Source organism: Tachysurus fulvidraco, chromosome 6 (genome assembly GCF_022655615.1).
Source record: "Tachysurus fulvidraco isolate hzauxx_2018 chromosome 6, HZAU_PFXX_2.0, whole genome shotgun sequence".
Lineage (NCBI taxonomy): Eukaryota > Metazoa > Chordata > Actinopteri > Siluriformes > Bagridae > Tachysurus > Tachysurus fulvidraco.
Window position 1 is genome coordinate 23,709,427 of NC_062523.1, and position 19,351 is coordinate 23,728,777.

Sequence of the window (19,351 nt, forward strand, 5' to 3'; positions counted from 1 at the left end):
AATGAACATAAGTTCCAGAAGGCCAACAATTCACTAAAAACTTATTGAGAGAGTGAATTGGTGGGTTTTTGTTAAATGTGAGCCAAAATCATCACAATTAAAAGTACCCAAGACTTAAACTACTTCAGTCTGTGTGTTCTGAATTTATATAATACACAAGTTTCACTATTTGAGTCGAATTACTGAAATAAATGAACCTTTCCACGACATTCTAATTTATTGATATGCACCTGTGTGTGTGTGTGTGTGTTTGTGTGTGTGTGTGTGTGTGTGTTTGTGTGTGTGTGTGTGTGTGTGTGTGTGTGTGTGTGTGTGTGTGTGTGTGTGTGTGTGTGTGTCAAAAAATTAGGAAACCCCATAAAAGCCTGTTTTTATTTATTAAATAGTTAAAAATATGGACATTTGATCTATGTCGATTTAATTGTACTGCAAGATTTAAGTAATGTAACTAAACAAATATAACCCAAAAAACTTAAATTAATATTCTTTAAAACTGTGGTGAGCAGAAAATCATAAGACCACAGCCAAGTCAAGATCATGGGTACCAACCTGGATAGTTGAATACTGGAAAAAGAGAAGAGAATTTTTTCTTCTTCTAATCTAATAAGAAGTAGAAACTGATGTGATATTTTTCTGCTATTGTTGCTCATGCACAAGATTTCAATACCAGCTTTGATGCCATGATCAAAGTCACAGAGATCAGACTTTTTCTTTCATGAATGTGTAGGTGTACAAGCAATTCTATTAAAATGGAATAAAGAATTACCATCTGCTCATTACATCCGCAATATTTAACCATTGGTACTCTACATGCCCTTAAAAGTTCATACAAATTAGTTTCTGCTTCTAAACTGCTTCAAAGTTCTGGCTTTAATGCATTTAACTTCTACTCTTAAAGTTAAGAAATCTTGTGTTTGCCTTCATTATGGGTCTTTTATTATTATTATTATTATTATTATTATTATTATTATTATTATTATTATTATTATTATTATTATTATTATTATTATTAAAGGCTGTAAGCACCAAATCTTTACATATGTAGCATCATGTATCACCCATTAAGAAATACGTAAAATAAAGCTATTGGATGTTGGAGGCATACATTTTTCTATAATGTGTTTGTATGCAGTAGCATTACAGTTTCCCTTCACCAAAACATGTTCTAGAATGTCCCAGTGCACAAAGTGAGGTCCAATGTTATTTTGGAAGACCATGATTGGCCTGTACAGAGCTCTCATGTGTAATGCTATAAAGCCTATGAAGACATTCAGGACATTTGTACACTGCAATTGTCACACCTTTTGGATTACTTGAAAGACCAACTGCACCCCAGGTCTCCTTGATCAACATCAGTGCCTGAACTCACTAATGCTCTTGTGGCTGAATGAACACAAATTCCCTCAAACATGCTTCAATATGAAGACTTTATCTAAGAGTGGAGGTTATTAAAGCTGCAAATCTGGAAAAGGATGTTCAAAAAGAAAATATGGGTATGGTGGTCATTTATCCACAAATGTTTAGCTACATAGTGTATATAGAGCCTGAAGGCTCTGAAGCCTCTGTGTGTGATCAGGATGTGATTAGATCAGGGAAAACAAAAGCTTTGAACAAATCATACTGCTGTCACAACTGAGTATTGTCCATTTAAGGAGATACTTACTGCTTCCTTCAACTCTACCTTGAAAAATGAACATTGGTCATATTTGACCAAAGTTAATGTTAATGTTAAACCGGTTTTATATTACAAAGGAATGTTCATCTCATCCTGTGACAGGAGTGCCTTCCTTAAAAGCTTACATGTGACGACACTTAAAAAATAGCAGGTTAAGCTAATTTGGTTCCTACAGGAAGTCAAATGAATATTGAATACAATGAATTCAATATATTGAAAGAATTTAATTAGCACCTGGTTTATTTGGATAATATTGAGACTGTGACAGAACATCCACTTGGCATATCTAATATACACTATGGATGACTGTCCCTGAGGTGGCTCAGGAATAATGGCAGAGGTGTAACAACTGAAGCTACGAAACCTGTGGGTCAAGTTTGGAAAGATTACCAACACCTATGGTTAACTGGGCTATACCTAGACATAAATAGTATAGTCAAGGTAAGACAGAGAAAAGTAAAAGTATTGTTTTACGTATTTTATGACCAAGAAGAAAAACTAATACCATCTAATAAGTATATTATTATTATTCACTTGGCTTAATACACTACAAGGAAAGCACAACAAATACACTACAAGTAAAGCACAACACTGTGCGAAAATGTTTTTTTCACATATGTTTAAATAAAATAATGAGCAGGGTATTGGATAACAACACAAAGGTGGTAAAATTAACTTTGCATACAAACTAACAACAGATCTGCATCTCATAATCCTTCAGTACTAGCTATTGCTGCACTATATTAGAGAATGCAAAATTAATTAACCTGTGAATGATGTGACTTTTCAACGGAGTAAAAAAAATCACAAGAAGGTGTAGAACTAAAAAAAAGTTTTATTGAACGTGCTGTAGAATAAACAAAAAACAAAACTACAGGATTGCTGAAAAGGGATTAACATGACTAAACATTGTATGCAAAAACAGTGTAAAAGGTTTCCCCCCTTTTTTGTTCTTAACACTTCAGGAATTCAGCTTTTGATTAAATCCCATTTTGGATGATTAAAAAAACTGCACTTCTTCCTGTCGCATGTCTGAGCAGCTGCATATTAAAGGTTAGGGTCTATAAACAACCTTTAACCATTTCTTTGAATGAAAATATAAAAGTCTACTGAAATGAAATTGGATTAAATAAAGAAGATGCCCTGGTGCCTAAGTCTAAATCATATAATAAGGTTATATATGTAAAATAATACTGGAATCCTGTGCAGTAAAGATTCCTTACTATATGGGTATATGGGAGCCTAGTGGTTAAGGTGTAGGGCTTCTAATCGGGAAGGTTGCTGAGTTCGATTCCTGCTGCCACTGCTGGGCCCCTGAGCAAGGCCCTTAATGCTCAGTTGTATAAAAAGGATATAAAATGTAAGTCACACTGGATAAAATCTGTCTGTAGAGTCAGATTTCATTGTTTATTTTATGTCTCCAGTTTCCAATTTGTATGAAGAATAAGACATTTTCTGTTTTTGATTTCATTGGAATAGTTATTGATCATTAAAGGTGTTAAATGTGAAATGCTTGATGTGTGATTGGAACTTAGGTAGTATTTAGTTTGATCTGATATACAGTAGAGGTGTATCAGTAGATCAGTTTTGGTGTCTAATTCTAAATTAAAGTCGACATATTGTCTGGATTTTCAGTCTGACTTGACGTGTGATGGGGTTGAAGACAAGAGGAGATGAAAGATGCTCAATTAATTCATTATTAATTTCAAAGCAGCTTTTGCTATCCATCCACTGTACACTACAGACAGGCCCTTCGTGGCCACGATTCAACACTGTCATTTAAAATCACACCGAAATTCAGAATCAGAAAGATAAAAACGCAGTAAACGAAACGTGAAACGTGTTTTTTTCCTTTCTTCTCTCTCTCTCTCTCTCTCTCTTCAATTTCCATAATGATAAACTTAACCAGGTTCACTCGCTGACGTCAACAACCTATCTTGATCTACAAAAAAAAGTGTAAGGCTGGAAGAGAGATGTTGATTGACAGCCGCGTGAACCAATGAGAGCGTGTGTAGTAGCGGCTCTTTAAAGCGTCCGCTAATAGGCATCGCTGTAGGGAGGGGCGAGGTTGTTGGGCGTCGAGGAGAAGTTTGGTTGACAAACCGTAACCAGCAGAAGGTGACGAGTTTAAAAAATTGGATTATTTGGTCGTGTGATGGGAGTTTAGCGTCGTGTGAAGGTTCACAGGGCTGTTTAGACGGGCGGGGACGTGTTTATATTTCCGTCACTTTTTAAAGTCCCCCCTGCTGTTTCGTTTGAGGACTCGTAGGTCGTTGGACTCCCGATGCTGGGCGACGGAGAGCCGCAGCGTGTTGCTACAGAGTTAAAGAAACCACAAGTTAACACGAGACGGGAAGAGGCTGTGTGCTGTGCTAACTGGCTACATAGGCTATGTATGAATGTGTAACTGGAGCTGACAGAGGTCCATCAACCCCTGCTTTTTAATGTCTTTTATAGCATAGTTGATGTTTTATTATAAGTGCAAGTTGTCTTAAAATATAAGTCACACCCTAGTGCGCATGGAAACCTGTACTTTTATTTTAATAAGAGATCTGACATGGTGATATTCAGACTTCTGTGCATCAGTGGACACGCACTTGTGCTTGTAATGATCCTGGGTTTAAGAGACTGGCAATGAGACGCGCTTGAACTTGTTGGGAAACTTTAATCAGGTCATTGTGTTGGTGTTGATTGCTGACACTGAGTGCTGAGGTTTGGACTCCTACAATGAGATGGAGTTGTGTTGATCATCATAGACACACACACACACACACACACACACACACACACACACAGGATGGATTTCCCTATTGCACCCTGCGCATGTTCACACTCTGTGGATTAACTAACCCTTGTCGGCTTCCTATTTCCTTTAGATTTTGATTTACAGGATCTTTGACATTGCCACAGTAATGGTTTTAGTCTTAATGCCTTTTTTAATGTAATTTAAGACATGATGAAAAGTCTTATAAAGTGATCCTTTGGAGCATCCTTAATTTATAGGGGCTGGTCAGTTGTTGATCATACCCATGTTTTCTTGCTTGTATGCCAACAGACTGTCTAAACAAGTTTAGCACTAGTTTTGTTTCGGAGAGAAAAAAAAAGAATAACAAGGAAAGAGACTTGAACCAGGAAGCCGGTGAAAATGGCCGGAGAGCGCACGTACAGCGCGCACGACTCCGGTGATGACACCTTGTGTCCCAGGGAGCGACATGAGCATTTCCCTGCCTATCTCAGTGGCGCCTCCTCTTCCTCATCCACCACTTTGTCGCCCTTCTTCGAGAACATCGGCGGATTTCTGTACCGTAAAAAGTTGGAAAAAGGCTTTTTGCAGTACCGCGAGGTCCTGGACGAAGACAAGCGGCTCCACTCCATCCGGGCTTTCCACGCGGGGACGACCGGGCGTCCTCACCACACCCTGGAAGACACGTACCGGCTAGTGGCAGAACACTACTGGTGGGAAGGTATGTTGTTTTTCCAGGATTTAAAAGCTTATTAACTGCTAATAATAATTTGTAACATGAATGAGTATTTTTCCTGTGCACAATGGACGCGTAAAAACGCACACGGCTGCAGTACCTTTTAATGATTTTTCTCGCGCATCTTTGCTCCTCCTGGTGCGCGTTTCTGGTCTCGTGGGTTTGTCTTAGGAAACTCTTCACGCGCCGACGCAACATCTACGACTTCGCCGTGTCGGTGACGTGTGAAAGTCAGATTCCTCCCTCGAGTTATCTTGGTCGACAGATGCGCACGCCTTAAAGGCTGGGCTATTTGTTTGTGAAGAAACGAACTGGTCCACTCTGAACACCCCTCAGCCTCATACACATAGCTCAAGTTTCAAACCTGTTAACTGGGAATTATTTTCGAAGACTTATTTTAAGTCTTCCACTTCATTGTAGCCTTTACATTTCATATTTTACATTAGTCTCAACTCCTGGAAAAGTCGGTATAAACCAAAAGCTTCTGCCTCTGCTCCCTTAATTGCATTTACAGTAATACTGAAAACAACAATGACAACAACAAGGATATCAGGGCATCATCAGAGTTAGAACAGCGGGTCAGTGGGCTTGTGGGAACCTAGTGGCTAAGGTGTTGGGCTACCAATCGGAAGGTTGCAGGTTCGATCCCAGGTCCAGCCTTAACATTCGGTTGTGAATGAGATGATGAATGAAAAAAATGAGAAGATGTAAGTCGCTCTGGATAAATGTGACTGCCAAATGATGGAAATGGAAATGAAATGGAAACATCTTCATGTCAAATTACATGAGTGTTCTACATGGATTATTTTCATACAGTAACGGTTTAGTATAATTTGAAACACATCATTTTGAGATAACATGAATCAAATGTTAAATGTATATTAAATGTTTAAAACTATACTGCTCCTTTGCACTCCCCTATAGTATACTGTATAAATGAAGCTCTAGTATCGCAGACATCGGAAACATTTGACAGGATTCATTCCCTCATGAAATGTTTAAATGTAGAAATCATTATCCTAACTTACCACTTATTGAAAATGTTTGCTGAGAGATATGCTGCCATGTTTCGTGATGTTTGTTAATCCACCGTGTGTGTCATTTTCAGGAATGTACTTTCAGGTCAGAGAATTTGTTCAAGGCTGTGAGGAATGTCACCTAAGGCAGGCTAAAAAAGCAGAGGTAAGTCGTTTTGTTTGTGTTTGTTTTGTTTTTGTATTATATTCTTTTTGTTCTTGTTTTAATGTTTGTTATTTACTGTGTGTTTAGTACTCGAACTTGAGGAACATATCTAAGATGGTGAAATCACATAGTCATGAAGTTCTGAGCAATCTGAATAACCAACGAACGGCTGGACTGTTCTGTGACATCACACTGAAAACTGGTAGTGGCCACTTGTTTGTTGCCCACAAGGCAGTGTTGGCAGCCGTGAGCGAGTATTTCCAGGAACTCTTTACTGAAATGGACTCTGCCTCTGAACCCCAGCCACATGTTGACCTCACAGGTAAGCTGTTTTAAACAATTTGTTTTTCTTTTCTTTTCAAAATTTTATACCCCTTTTTCACCAAAAAGAACCGGGTGCTGGTTCAGAGCTAGTGCTGGTGCTGGTTCAAAGTTGGTTCCACTGGCAAACCTTCTAAGAACCGGTTTGCCTTTCAACCGGCTAGAGAGCCGTCACAGAGCCGAGTCTGACGTCACTGTATACGTGTCACGTGTCCCAGCAAATTTAGCGCAGCAGCGGCAAACAAAAACACATCAACAATGTTGGATGTTGCTTTACTGTTAATGCTCATGGCTTTGTTAACCTACATTGGCATCCAAACATGGCGAATAAAACGTGTACGTTCATGTAATCTGTATAAACGGAGGTTGTAATCGAGAAACTACATAACATTATTTTATCATTAACACAGAAAAAAGTTAGCCTTAGCATGTAGCTACCTACTATCATGTGTGCTGATAATGTATCATATTGCGGTAAAGTAAAAGTGTATTAAACATTAGTATACTTAAGGTACATTATCAACTGTGCTAACAGTAGCCCCGCCCCCCAGCCTCTGACACAAGTGGTTCTTAAGTCTAGACCAGCAACGTTTTGGTGTTACTTAAGAACCACTTTTCCTGGTTCAGAGCCGGTGCTTTGGCTGTCAAAAAAGAAAGAACTGGTGCTAAATTAGGCTCTGGCTCTGACCCAGCACTCGGTGGAAAAGGGGCATTAGTGTGTCACGTCTTATTAAGTATGTAGATTCCTAAGATGTATGATTGTAAAAAAATTTCTGCCCGGAACTGAGTAAAGAGAGTGTGCTTTGTGCGCACACCACATATGAAGAAGGAATGTACTGTTCCTGAGATTTGCTAATTGCTTTTCCTTTATTCTGTATTCTGTTTAGGTTTCAGTGAGGAGAGCTTGCTTGCTTTGCTTGAGTTTTCCTATACATCCACCCTGACACTGAACTTGGGCACACTGACTGAGGTAGCAGCAATGGCTCGCCACCTCCGCATGTGGCCTGCTCTGGAGGCCTGTTCAGCTCTACAGAGTGAGCAAGAGGCTGGCCAGCAATCCTCCAAACCGCTAAATATAGGAATGCCATCTGTAATGCCTGGGATTTCCTCTCTGAACACCTTGAGAAACCAAAGCTCTCCCTCAGGAAGGACAGCAGCGTTTAAAATAAAAAGGGAGAAGGGACAAGGTGGATCCTCAGAGCCTTCGCAGAATAGCACATTGCACAGCAGAGTACACATAGTAGAGGGGACTGATGAATCTGACCGAGAATGCAATGATCAAACGATACCTGCCCAGTGCCAAAGCCAGGCCCTTTCCAGTTTCCAGACAGAGGATAATGGCTTTCCATGCAGCCCAACTCGCAGGATGAAACTAATGGACTTCAAATCTCCATCCAGCAAGAGGAAATTGTCCCCTCGCCCCTTATCATCAGTCATCCCAACATCTCCCTCTACTTCCACTCGGTCCTCCTCTCCATCCCGCAGGCTGCTTCGCTCCACACCAGGAGCTGCACTAGCGCTGCGTAGGCTCCTGCCCAAAATTGACCTCACTTCCAAGAGGAAGAGGAAGTCCTCCTCATATCAACGGATATACAGGGTAAAGACTGATTTCTCTGCAGAAGCATCCCGGTCTCTGCCGAGTTCAGTCATCCCAGTGAAGGTGAAACAGGAGGCAGAGGAGCAAGAAGTGTGCAGTGCAATCCCACAGGATGAAGTGCACAGTCCGCGTGCTCAGGAGAAATATCGACTACTTAGTTTCCTTGGCTTACAGAGGAAGTCTCTAGTGCCTGGCCCAGAAGAGCTCACTGGGTGGGGACAAAAAAAGAGACTTAGGAAGTCGAAAGTGAGTGACTACTCTCTCACTGCCCGACGCAAACCCCGCACACAAAGTCTAGGGGGAATTGGGTCTGGCCTGGGAGGTTTAATAGGAGTCAGCTCCACAATGTCCCTTTGTGACATGACCAGAATGGATCTACTGAAAAAAGTGATTAAAGTAGAACCCCATATCACCATGGATAAAAAAATCAAAAGTAAAAACACCACAGCTGGTCAAATTGGACATCTGAGTGTTAGGACCACACGCAGTCAATCAATGAAGGTAGAATCAGTAGCGTCTTATACTGAACGTCCCTTAAGAAACCATTCTACCAGCCCAAACAAACAGTTACCTCGACCTCCAGGCAGAGAAAGGGTTAAAGTACAAGGAGCCCACACCCATCCAAAGAAAGCTACACCAAGGACAAAACAGGAACCCCAAGAGTATGCCATCTCACACACTGCCCCCTCCCGCGGAGGTACACGGCACAGTAAGTTACCCACAGTAGCTCCTTCTAAAGCCAGAGTATCAGCCCCTAAGGGTGGTCCACCCGTAGATCGCTCGCTTAGAATCACTACCACAGAATCAAAGCGTATGTTGCGCTACAACATTGGACGTTCCACCACAGACAAACGCAAAAGTCAAAACAAGTCAGTCCAAATAAAGACCAAACAGACAAGAGAAGTGTGTAAATCAAACAGCATCAGAGAGAACAAAAAGAACATGGCACCCAGAAAGAGAACAGAAGATAAGGTGGGAGATCTTGCGGGTACACAAGGTTGGGATTTTTCCAATGCCAACCACCAGCACTATAATAATCCTTTGTATAAGGTTATAAAAGAAGAGCCAGCAGACCCTCTGCCCCTGACCCAGCCTTTCCTAAATAGTGATGCTTCTGACTTGGGTAAACGTCAGAGCAAACCACCTGTGAAACTCTTAGACCAAGGTTTTCTCTTCGGGCTTTGCCGACCATCAGGTGGAATCAAGAGAGAGGAGGAGAGTGTGGACATCTGTTTGACTCGCTCTGTCTCCCACAGTAGTGCTTCCCATAGCAACACATCACCTGGCATTGTCAAAAGAGATCGGATTAGAGCAAGGATTACGTCAGAGGGATCCGGGCTAAATGGACCTCACTGGGCTGGGCTTGGCAACAGGTCAACTTCCTCTTCTCAAAGGGTGCTTGTCCGAGTGAAGAAGGAAGAGGAAAAGATAGACGTATCCCAGCAGTCAAAAGCTAATAGAAGTTTATTACTGCCAACAGACAGCAAAGGGAGCTGTAAGGTTAAGAAAGAGCCACCAAAGACAAAGGTAAAACTGATTGTGTGTATTCATATAATGTGAATTTTGAAGTCTTTGTAAAGCAGCAAATTTCTGTAGAAAGCTTTAATGAGCGAGTAATTCGTGTAAATTACATATACATAAAAATGACCAAATTACATTTTTTTTCCATATGTAGAATGTAAACAAGCTGTATCCTGTGAGCAGTCGGCACACCGTTATGCTGGAGTCCATCCGACGTGCACGCATCAACCAACAAAAGGGTTCCCGTGGTCAGTCCTCTGGCAGTGCCCATGTGTGCCTACAGTGTAGAGCGTCTTACAAAGACTGTGATGGACTCATCATGCACCGAATCAGGCACATTGAAGGGAAACACTGGCCATGTCCTGTAAGTTATAGATGACTATATGACACTGCTGTCATCTCTCTCTTAGTAGTTCTCTACTTAATGCAATACCTTACTCAATCCTTTAGTGTTTTTGAGTTTTGCAGTGTGAAACGTGTTTGTTTTCAACTTGTCAACATTATACCAAGATCTACTACCCTCATTTTTTTGACTCTCACATTTTTGCTACAGTTGTGCAGTAAGACGTTCTTCAGGCAGAAAAATGTAAGAAACCACATAAGGACACACAATCCTAAACTCTACAAATGCCGGCAGTGCATTGCTTCCTCTTAAGGTAACGTGCAATTGTATAAATCAATCAATAAATAGATTATTGGTACATCAAGTATTTATGCTGTAACATACATATTTAACACTCTTCTAAATTCCACAGGTGAAGAACACTGGGACAAAACAGTGAAACGTTTTTTTTTTTTTTTTTTTTTTTTTTTTTTTTTTTTTTTTCTTTCCTTAAACTTTTTTTTTTTTTTTTAATATAAACTGTAAATACCTGAATGTGTTACATGAGAATGAAGTTCAGTCTATAGATGTAATTATGGTTATTGGTATTCTGTGATTCTTTTTTCTTTTTTCTCCCCCCCCCCCTCACCCCCCGTACAATAATTGTAATTGTTATTTAAATAACTAAACTAAAGATGTTTTGCTGTTTAGTTAGATGGGGAACTTGAACCATTGATGTTTCTCTCAGGGGATGGAGCCTGGTGGTAATGGCAATATTTGTAAATGAGGATTGTGTAGAATGCTTTAAGAAGATTACTACTATTGTAATTACTGCAATTATGTTATTGTTATTACAGTTATTTTTTATAAATAGTATAATCTTGAGTGCACTTAAAAAGGTAGCTTTGTTTTGAAACCTAAGAATACTTACCAAGTGGTCAGGTGAGAGTTCTGGGATCTACTTGAATGGTGGCTGAGGTGGAGGCTTTTGATCTGCGCTTTGTTCACGATAATTTGAGAATGATCAATAAGACAAAATAAGACCGAGGAGCATAGCGGCACTGAATCATTCTCGAAATGAAAAGGGGTGGTTGGATGAAATAAGATTTACTGCTATTGACTAGATGAAAATGCCTTTCTTTGCTTATATTTGCCATCTTAATCTTTGTTGAAGGGCAGATTTCGTATCTCTGATTTAAAATAAGGGAATCCCAACAGGTCTAAATGTGACTTTTTACAATGTCGGATACGTTTTCCGTATATTGCTCTTTTGGAAATTAATTTTTATCGAGGCAATGGAATACCTTCTCAGATTGAGAGGTTTTTTCGTTTTTTTTTTTTTTTTTAAAGATCCAAAGCTTCCACAGGATTTAATGCAGTGAAGTTGTATGAAGTTTTAAATGTAGTGATTTTAGTCTGAAACCACAGATGCTTTCAAACTGTAAAAAGACCAATATCAAGATAAATAAATTTTGAATTTTACTCTGCAATCGTGTGGCAATATTGTCATACCACTAAACACAGTGATGATGGGTTTCGAATTAATATACAAAGCACAAAAGAAAATTGGGTCTCTACTTTTTGTGATCTGAAAATATTTTTTATTTCAGTCTAGTCTGTGGCATCTTCTGTAAGTACTTCGCATTGATGGGATCATATCAGGATGTTACTATAAGATGTAAGGCATCAGTGTATCAGCACAGCCCACTGTCAGCTTTTCTTTAACAATCTTTAACAGTTTTAGTAATTTTTTTTTTTTTTAAATAAATAAATATGCATGACCCTAATTGTGGTAAACATGAAAATCCACTGTAGTTGTTTTGTGTACTATTGTGCATTTAAACAAAAATTCTGATGTGGCCTCCAAAAAAAGTCAATTATTTTCTCTTCTACAATAAAATGTGTACAGAAATCTCTACAGACTTGTTCCATGTAAGCCCAAATATAAATTATTTTCAAAGACAGATGTTTGATATGTATTTCAGGCTTCAAGTGGCATTTCCCTACTAAGCACTTATGTGCTCATTTTTTACTTTTAACTTTAACATGTATGTTAAATGGACACTGAGGATTTAGCTACTTAACTGTAATTGATTCAAAATAATTGAGGTGAGGATTGATTGCAAAATGTTAGCATTAACTTGGTAATAAGATTCAGAAATTTTCAGCTTTCGAGCTTATAAATCCAAATATGAAATACCTTAAAACCATAATAAGGAAAAACAAGTATCACTAAAATCAAATAAATATATGTAATATAAATATACTTTAATGACTTTCATCCCCACCCATAGCTGCCTGTTTAACTGCCTCCAACCTTCTGCGTCATCAGAAGAAAAAAAAAAACCCTGGGTTTCAATCATGAAGACAAGATTTGTCTGAACGTTTATGTTCTAAGAAATGCTCTCCGTTAGAAATCTTTCAATTGTTTTAAAAACAAACGAATGTTAGTATTTTTAGCACAGCATTCTATGTGTTTAGAAAGTTTCCGTTTAGCTCTGAGATGGTGGTGAGGGTGATGATGCTTCATCACTATGACTATATTACTAAAGTGAAGCATTTTAAAAGTTTGTTAATTAATTAAATCCAGACCTCTTCACGGAAAGAAAAAATATTTTGGCAGTCACATCATGCAAAAATGTTATTTAAATGCACAGAATGGAAATCTTACATAATTTACTCAATTATGCTTGAGGGCCCAGTATTCCCTTATAATCAATTCCTGATCTAAGTTTTGCCTTAAAAAGGAATCGGAGTCCTCGCATAGGGAATATGAAGGTGTCATTCAGGAATTCCACACATTCTGAAAGGCATGTGACATCCTGCAGGAATTCTTAAAATCCTCTACATTGACAAATCTTACATTTGTAAGTATAAACACGCGCAGGTCCGAAAGCTGCAGGGATTTTGGCATTTCTTTTAAATAATTTATAGTATATTGTACCACAAAATAAGCATCTGAGGGTTAAGGGCCTTGCTCAAGGGCCCTGCAGTGTCAATTTGGTGGTGCTGGGATTCAAACACAACCTTCCATGCAGTAAACACCTAATGCACTGAGCTACAAAGCCTAAAGCATCATGTGACTGGATGAATAGTCAGTACATTCCTGCAAGTCATTTCCTGATGGATATTGCATTTAAGCGTTGTGGAACACATACAAAATGACACTTTTGATTTGTAGTAAAAAGTATTTATGCATGTACATCATAATTATTACAGTTTCATTAAAAAGAAATGAAAGTCTGCTCAGTTTCAAATCCCTTTAGTTCACCACCTGTTAGGCCAAGGATATCCAAGGATATATAACAGTTTGTCTTCATTATAGATAATCCTTTATATTATATCTGCCACTCAATTACAGACATTCTGCTTGATAAGGAAAAAGAGTAGTTTATCCACACTACCCTTTAAAAGCAGATATTACCAACATACACACTGCATCTACTCTTTATTGTTCACAAAGGCTGGTTTAAACCATACAACAGATACATTCATGTCCGCATAGTAATTTGCTTTTGTCTAAAAAAGCTACACAAGAACCAAAACTGAGATCAGAACAATTCATATATTATACAGCACATGAATCATACAGCACGTTGTACACAGAATCATTAATTACATCGAAGCGCAGAGCGTACAGTGCATTCATATTTCCTTTATATGGTTGTAGCTCTTCTATAAATCTGAAAAAACATTTCAGTGCTTTTTTAATCTTTTCTCCCCCCATATCTATCCATTTCTGTACCACTTATCCTGCACAGAGTTGCAGGGAACCAGGAGTCTAACCCAGGGGACACCCTGGATAGTGTGCTAACCTATTGCAGGTCAGAATCACACATTCACACACTACAGACAATTTAGAGATACCAATAAGCCTTCATCTCCTGTCTTTGGAGTAAAGGAGGAAACCTCTTAAACACAGGGAAAACATACATGAAGAAAAGGCAGGAATCAAACCCCAACCCTGGAAGTGCAAGGCAAACATCATAACCATTGTGCCACTGTAAGCCACTTTTTTTTTTATACTTTTTTTGCACACAGATGTAATCTATGCGAATTATCCAGGACCATTTAAAAAGACCAAAGTCAATTAAATCCAAAGCAACTGATTACTAAGCAAAAACAATACAATCTCAATATAAGCTGGACTGAACAAATAAAAACAAAATTCCGCTGACATTTTTAAGGTGTTTCAAATATACACACTGTTCTAATTTAATGATTTGCACATTGTGAGCTCAATCAATGAACAAAAGTTATATAAAAAAAATCTCTAGTGCCGAACGAAGCAATATGAACACTTTCTGAGCCATACAACCTCCCACACTGTTCAAGAGATGTTGACAGCAGCATTTCTGTTGTGTTTACATCACATACATCATTTAACAGCAAATGTGTCTCATCTAACAATTTATGGTCCTGTGCATAAAGAATACTAAAAAAATAAACATTTATATTTGTGAGACTCTCTGCTGGTATAGATCTGCATGGACAGCATGGGATTGCTGTGGATAGAATCACTTGGAGAATCTCGCACTTTCTTTGAACTGCCACTGCGTCGGTCAGCTTTGTGCTCAGGTCTTCATCAGTGAACATTTGGAGGCTTCGGCAGGAAGGAATTAGTGTTATGTCTATAATGAACTCAGAAATGATTCTGATCTATTAGTAGCTCAGGGGCTCTCGGTTACACAATTCCACTCGACTACAAACTGTTGTAGAAAGGACATTATTTACATTTACATTATTTACTGTCCAGTGTCACCCAAATGAGTATGTGGTTCTTCTCAAGGTTTCTTCATCATAACATCTCATGGAGTTTCTCCTTGCTGCCATCACCTCAGTCTTGCTCATAGGCATAAATGTGATAGTTAAATAGCAATATAATGTCATTAAAATACAAAATAAATACAAATAAAATAAATGAATAAACTCTATTTATGTATTGTAATCATAGTTAAATAAACATTCTTAACATTGTAAATATTTTTAATGCAGTTTTAAAAAGTGACGTAGTAGAAGATATTGCACATACAGTACAAGGACAGAGTCATTCTAGCCAACATTTAAAGTGTGTGTTCGTGGTAGACGTGCATTTGGCTTGACATTTGGGGAAGTGGCGGCTCAAGTGGTTAAGGCTCTGGGTTGATGATTGAAGTCAAGTCAAGAAGCTTTTAATGGTCATTTCAACCATGTATAGATGATGCAGTATGTAGTAAAATGTTTCAAGCCAAGCTGCCACTGTTGAGCAAGGCCCTCAACCCTCCCTGCTCTCTGACTTCATCCTCCGAAGGTGGATGCAAAGAAAATAATTCCATTATGATGTATGTGTGCCAATTATAATTATTGCATGTGATCAGATATGGAGATTGATGGACAAAGAAAGGCTCCAATCATTAACATCGAAGTGTATAGCTTGCAGGGTGTTTGTTAGGCCATCTAGGCTCAAGTGGCTAAGGCTCTGGGTTGCTGAATGAAAGATTCATGCTAAGCTGCCAGTGTTGGGCCATTAACCCTGTCTGCTCCAGGGGTGCTGTATTATGGGTTACCCTTTGCTCGAAATTGGGCTAGGCAAAGAAAAGTATTTATTACTGTGCTGTAATGATTATGTGGCAATTATAAAGGCTTCTATTCCCCAATTTCATTTATGCATTTCATTCTTCAGCATTGGGGCACTGTGAATTGATTTATGTGTTCATTTTTGGGAGAAATACTAGCAAGTTCATTAGAAGATATCATGTTCTAGTCCTGTGCACATCTCTAGTTCAAAGTACAGGTGCCATAGATGGCAGTTGTGATGGGCTTTAACTGGAATGAAAATGAGAAAAAAAAAGGAATAAAAAGTGTCTAAAGCTGCCCAATACTTTTGAATCCTGATGAAGCATTGTGATCTTGTTACATATTAACTTGATTAACAAAAGGACGTTTACTCAAATTCTTGCCACAAACAGCAGTCCTGTAGAGTACTCTATATAATCATAAGCAAATGAAGCATTAATGTTAAAGAAAGTCCATGTTGATGGTCCTGTGAATCAGGGACCAAGTGACCAAGTTCAAAATGTTTTGCATAATCACATGGCTCTGGATTCTGTGTTGAATACTGTTAAACCTGTTACTCTTAGCAGCAACATCTCTTTTTGCATAACAAAAGGGTCAATACTCCTCACTGAAAAGATCTGAACTTCCCCTACCCTGGAATTAGATGCCTTTATTCTCAAAGTCAGACTATTCATCAGCAAATTGGCCACAGATGTAAAAAAATCAAGCACCTATGTATGGAGATTGATTCTACAAACATTTGTGAAAGAATGGGTTGCTCTCAGGAGCTCAGTGAATTCAAGCGTGGTACCGTGATGGGTTACCAAGTGTTCATTCGTAAAATTTCCTCACAACTAAATATTCCACTGTTAATGGTATTATAACAGAGTGGAAGCAATTGGGAAAGACAGCAACACAGCAATGAAGTGGTAGACCATATAAAATCCCAGAGCGGGATCAGAGCATGCAGAGGCGCACATTGTCAACAACTTTCCGCAGAGTCAATAGCTACAGACCTCCAAACTTCGTGTAGCCTTCAGATTAGCTCAAGAACATTGTGTGGAGAGCTACATGGAATGGGTTTCCATGACCGAGCAGCTGCATCTAAGCCTTATATCACCAGGTGCTTTGCAAAGCATGATATTCAGTGGTGTAAAGCTCAGCACCACTGGACTCTAGATAAGTGGAGATGTGTTCTCTGTATTGACGAATCAAACTTCTCTGTCTGGCAATTCGATAGATGAGTCTGGGATTCCCAGGAGAACAGCAATTTCCTGACTGCATTGTGCCAAGTGTAAAGATTGGTGGAGGAGGATTATGGTGTGGGGTTGTTTTTCAAGGGGTTGGGTTTGGCCACTTAAGTACAATAACATTAACACATATTGCTCAGTATACCAAGACATTTTGGACAATTTCATGCTCCCAACTTTGCAGAAACAGATTGGGGATGACCCCTTCTTGTTCCAACATGACTGTGCACCAGTCCACAAAGCAAGTATCATAAACACATGATGAGTGTGTTTGGTGTGGGGGAACTTGATTAGACTGCACCACAAACCCGATAGAACACCTTTGTGATGAATTAGAGCGGAGCCAGGCCTTTTAGTCCAACATCAGTGATTGACTTCTAATAGAAAGGTCAACAATTCCCATAGACACACTCCTAAACCTTGTGGAAAGTCTTCCCAAAGAGTTGAAGCTGTTATACGGGTGGGCCAACTACAGATCAAACATTTGAGAGTGTATATAGAAGGTGATTCTGAAACACTGAAATGTGAAGCAAATATATAATATGGCTAAAACCATGTGGAAACCTGACTTCCATTCCCTCAAAGTTGGAAGCACATGATCCTATAGAATGACTCTGTGACATTAAGATTTCCCTTCTTAGATTGGAACTAAAAGGTCCAAACCTGTTTCAGCGTGACAAAGCACCTGGGCAAAAACGGAGCTTCATAAAGAAATGGTTTAGCAATGTGGAAGAAGTTGAGTGTCCTGCACAGGGCTCTGATCTCAACCCCACCGAACACCTTTGGGATGAACTAGAACGCTGACTATGCATCGGGCCTCATTGCTCGAAATCAATACCCGAGTTCACTAATACTCTTGTAGCTGAATGGGCACAAATCACTGCAATCTACATAAAAAAAAACAGCCTAAAGGTTTCCCAGAAGACTCAAAACTGCCGTGAAGAACAAACTTATTTTACTTTTGGTCATATACGAAAGTCTCTATACAAAGTGGAAATGAACACTTTTAAGCAAAATGGTTTACATATTTGTATATTACTTTCAGATAGATTGTAAGTTTAAAAAAGAAATGCTGGATCAGGAAGCTGTCACAAGGTTGCAATAGACTTTAACAGGACACATGGCAACCAGGTCACGCACGACACTGCTGCCAAACTGAGATTTGGCAGTTTGGCAGCAAAGTTGGGAGCAATGACTCCATGTGTGTTCTGCTGAAAGTGTTTATTTTCCCAATGTATTGAGACATTTGGTACACCCTGTATTATAATTCAGGACTGTCTGAATTTGGATCATGTAGAAACAGTGAAATGCATAGATCACTCACATATAGATCAAGAGCTTCAGTTAATGTTCACATCATAAATTGGAATCAGAAAGAAATATGATTTCAGTGACTTGATCTTTGACATAGTTATTGGTGCCAGACAATAGGGTCTGATTATTTTAGAAACTGCTCATCTGCAGTTTACGCAATGGTGTGAAACCCCCCCAGAAAACCCCAAATCATCCAGTGAGATTACAGGCAGAAATGCTTTGATGAGAAAGGCCAGAGGAGAATGGCTTGATTGGTTCTTACAGGAAGGCTATAGTAACTCAAATAGCCACCATTTACAAATATGATGAGCAGAAAAGCATTTCAAAATGTACAACTTATCAAACCTTGGTGGATGGGCGGAAGTCTATCACATGAAGATCCAAAACAGGAAACAGGATGCTGAGGCTAAATAGGGATAGGATTCACTTGAAGCTGTTCAAGTGAAGACTGAAGGGGGGAGGAACCAAAACATTGTCTTGTACCATATGCAGGCAAAATAACTAAACTATCCATTTCTTATAGACTCACTATAACTTGTATTAATAAACATTACCTTTAATCACCTGATTTTAATGGCTTTTCCTAACACCTACTCTTTCAGATCTGTAATTTAGTTTATATAATTGATTGAAGTTATGTTTAAAAAGTGGCAAACCCTTTTCTGTGCATACTTTGTTAAAAATATTTAGACACAAAGACTTACAACTACTCAGTAATTTATTTTAAGCTTTAACACCACGACTGAGCATACTTATAATATTTACTAATAAAAAAGTAAAGTTCATTTAAATCCGCAAAAACAGGTGAAACCAAATACGTTATCCGCAAAAACAGGTGAAACCAAATACTTTCACGTCGTCTATATGCTAGAAGTACAGTAAGATACCCCACAGAGGGGGAAATAAGCACACACTCAAATCCAAAGAGCACAAATAAACCAATGTAATACTGGACCCCGAGTGATACATTACTGATTACTTTATAATAAATAAACAACCACTTTTCAGGGCCATTTCCCTTTTTGTCTGATGCTTCGTTCTGAATTTGAGTATGCTTACATAATATCTTGCATACCGCATGATTTGTGTTCTGGTGATATGTGACTGACGATATGATTAGAAACTTCGTACTTGTATAACTGCAAATAAGTACAG

The 19,351-nt window shown here is 38.8% G+C and overlaps 2 protein-coding genes across 4 annotated transcripts in view; one reads left to right on the forward strand and one right to left on the reverse strand.

The window, feature by feature from the left end:
• Window positions 1-248: 248 nt before the first annotated feature.
• Window positions 249-19,351, reverse strand: part of acp6 (acid phosphatase 6, lysophosphatidic) — a 27,488-nt gene continuing 8,385 nt past the window's right edge. For 2 of the 3 annotated variants that reach the window (XM_027143613.2, XM_047814769.1), the window contains exon 11: window positions 18,897-19,351. This exon is cut by the window's right edge and continues 317 nt beyond it. The gene's annotated coding sequence lies outside the window, so the exon portion shown is untranslated. Of the gene's footprint in view, window positions 273-18,896 lie in introns of those variants that run through there. The other variant, XM_047814768.1, reaches the window with a different exon arrangement.
• Window positions 3,409-12,013, forward strand: si:dkey-229b18.3. Its single transcript, XM_027143617.2, has 8 exons — window positions 3,409-3,793; window positions 4,731-5,139; window positions 6,263-6,336; window positions 6,424-6,658; window positions 7,545-9,781; window positions 9,930-10,139; window positions 10,329-10,431; window positions 10,531-12,013. The coding sequence occupies exons 2-7, from the start codon at window positions 4,821-4,823 to the stop codon at window positions 10,428-10,430; spliced, it is 3,177 nt and encodes a 1,058-aa protein (XP_026999418.1). The 5' UTR covers window positions 3,409-3,793; window positions 4,731-4,820; the 3' UTR covers window position 10,431; window positions 10,531-12,013.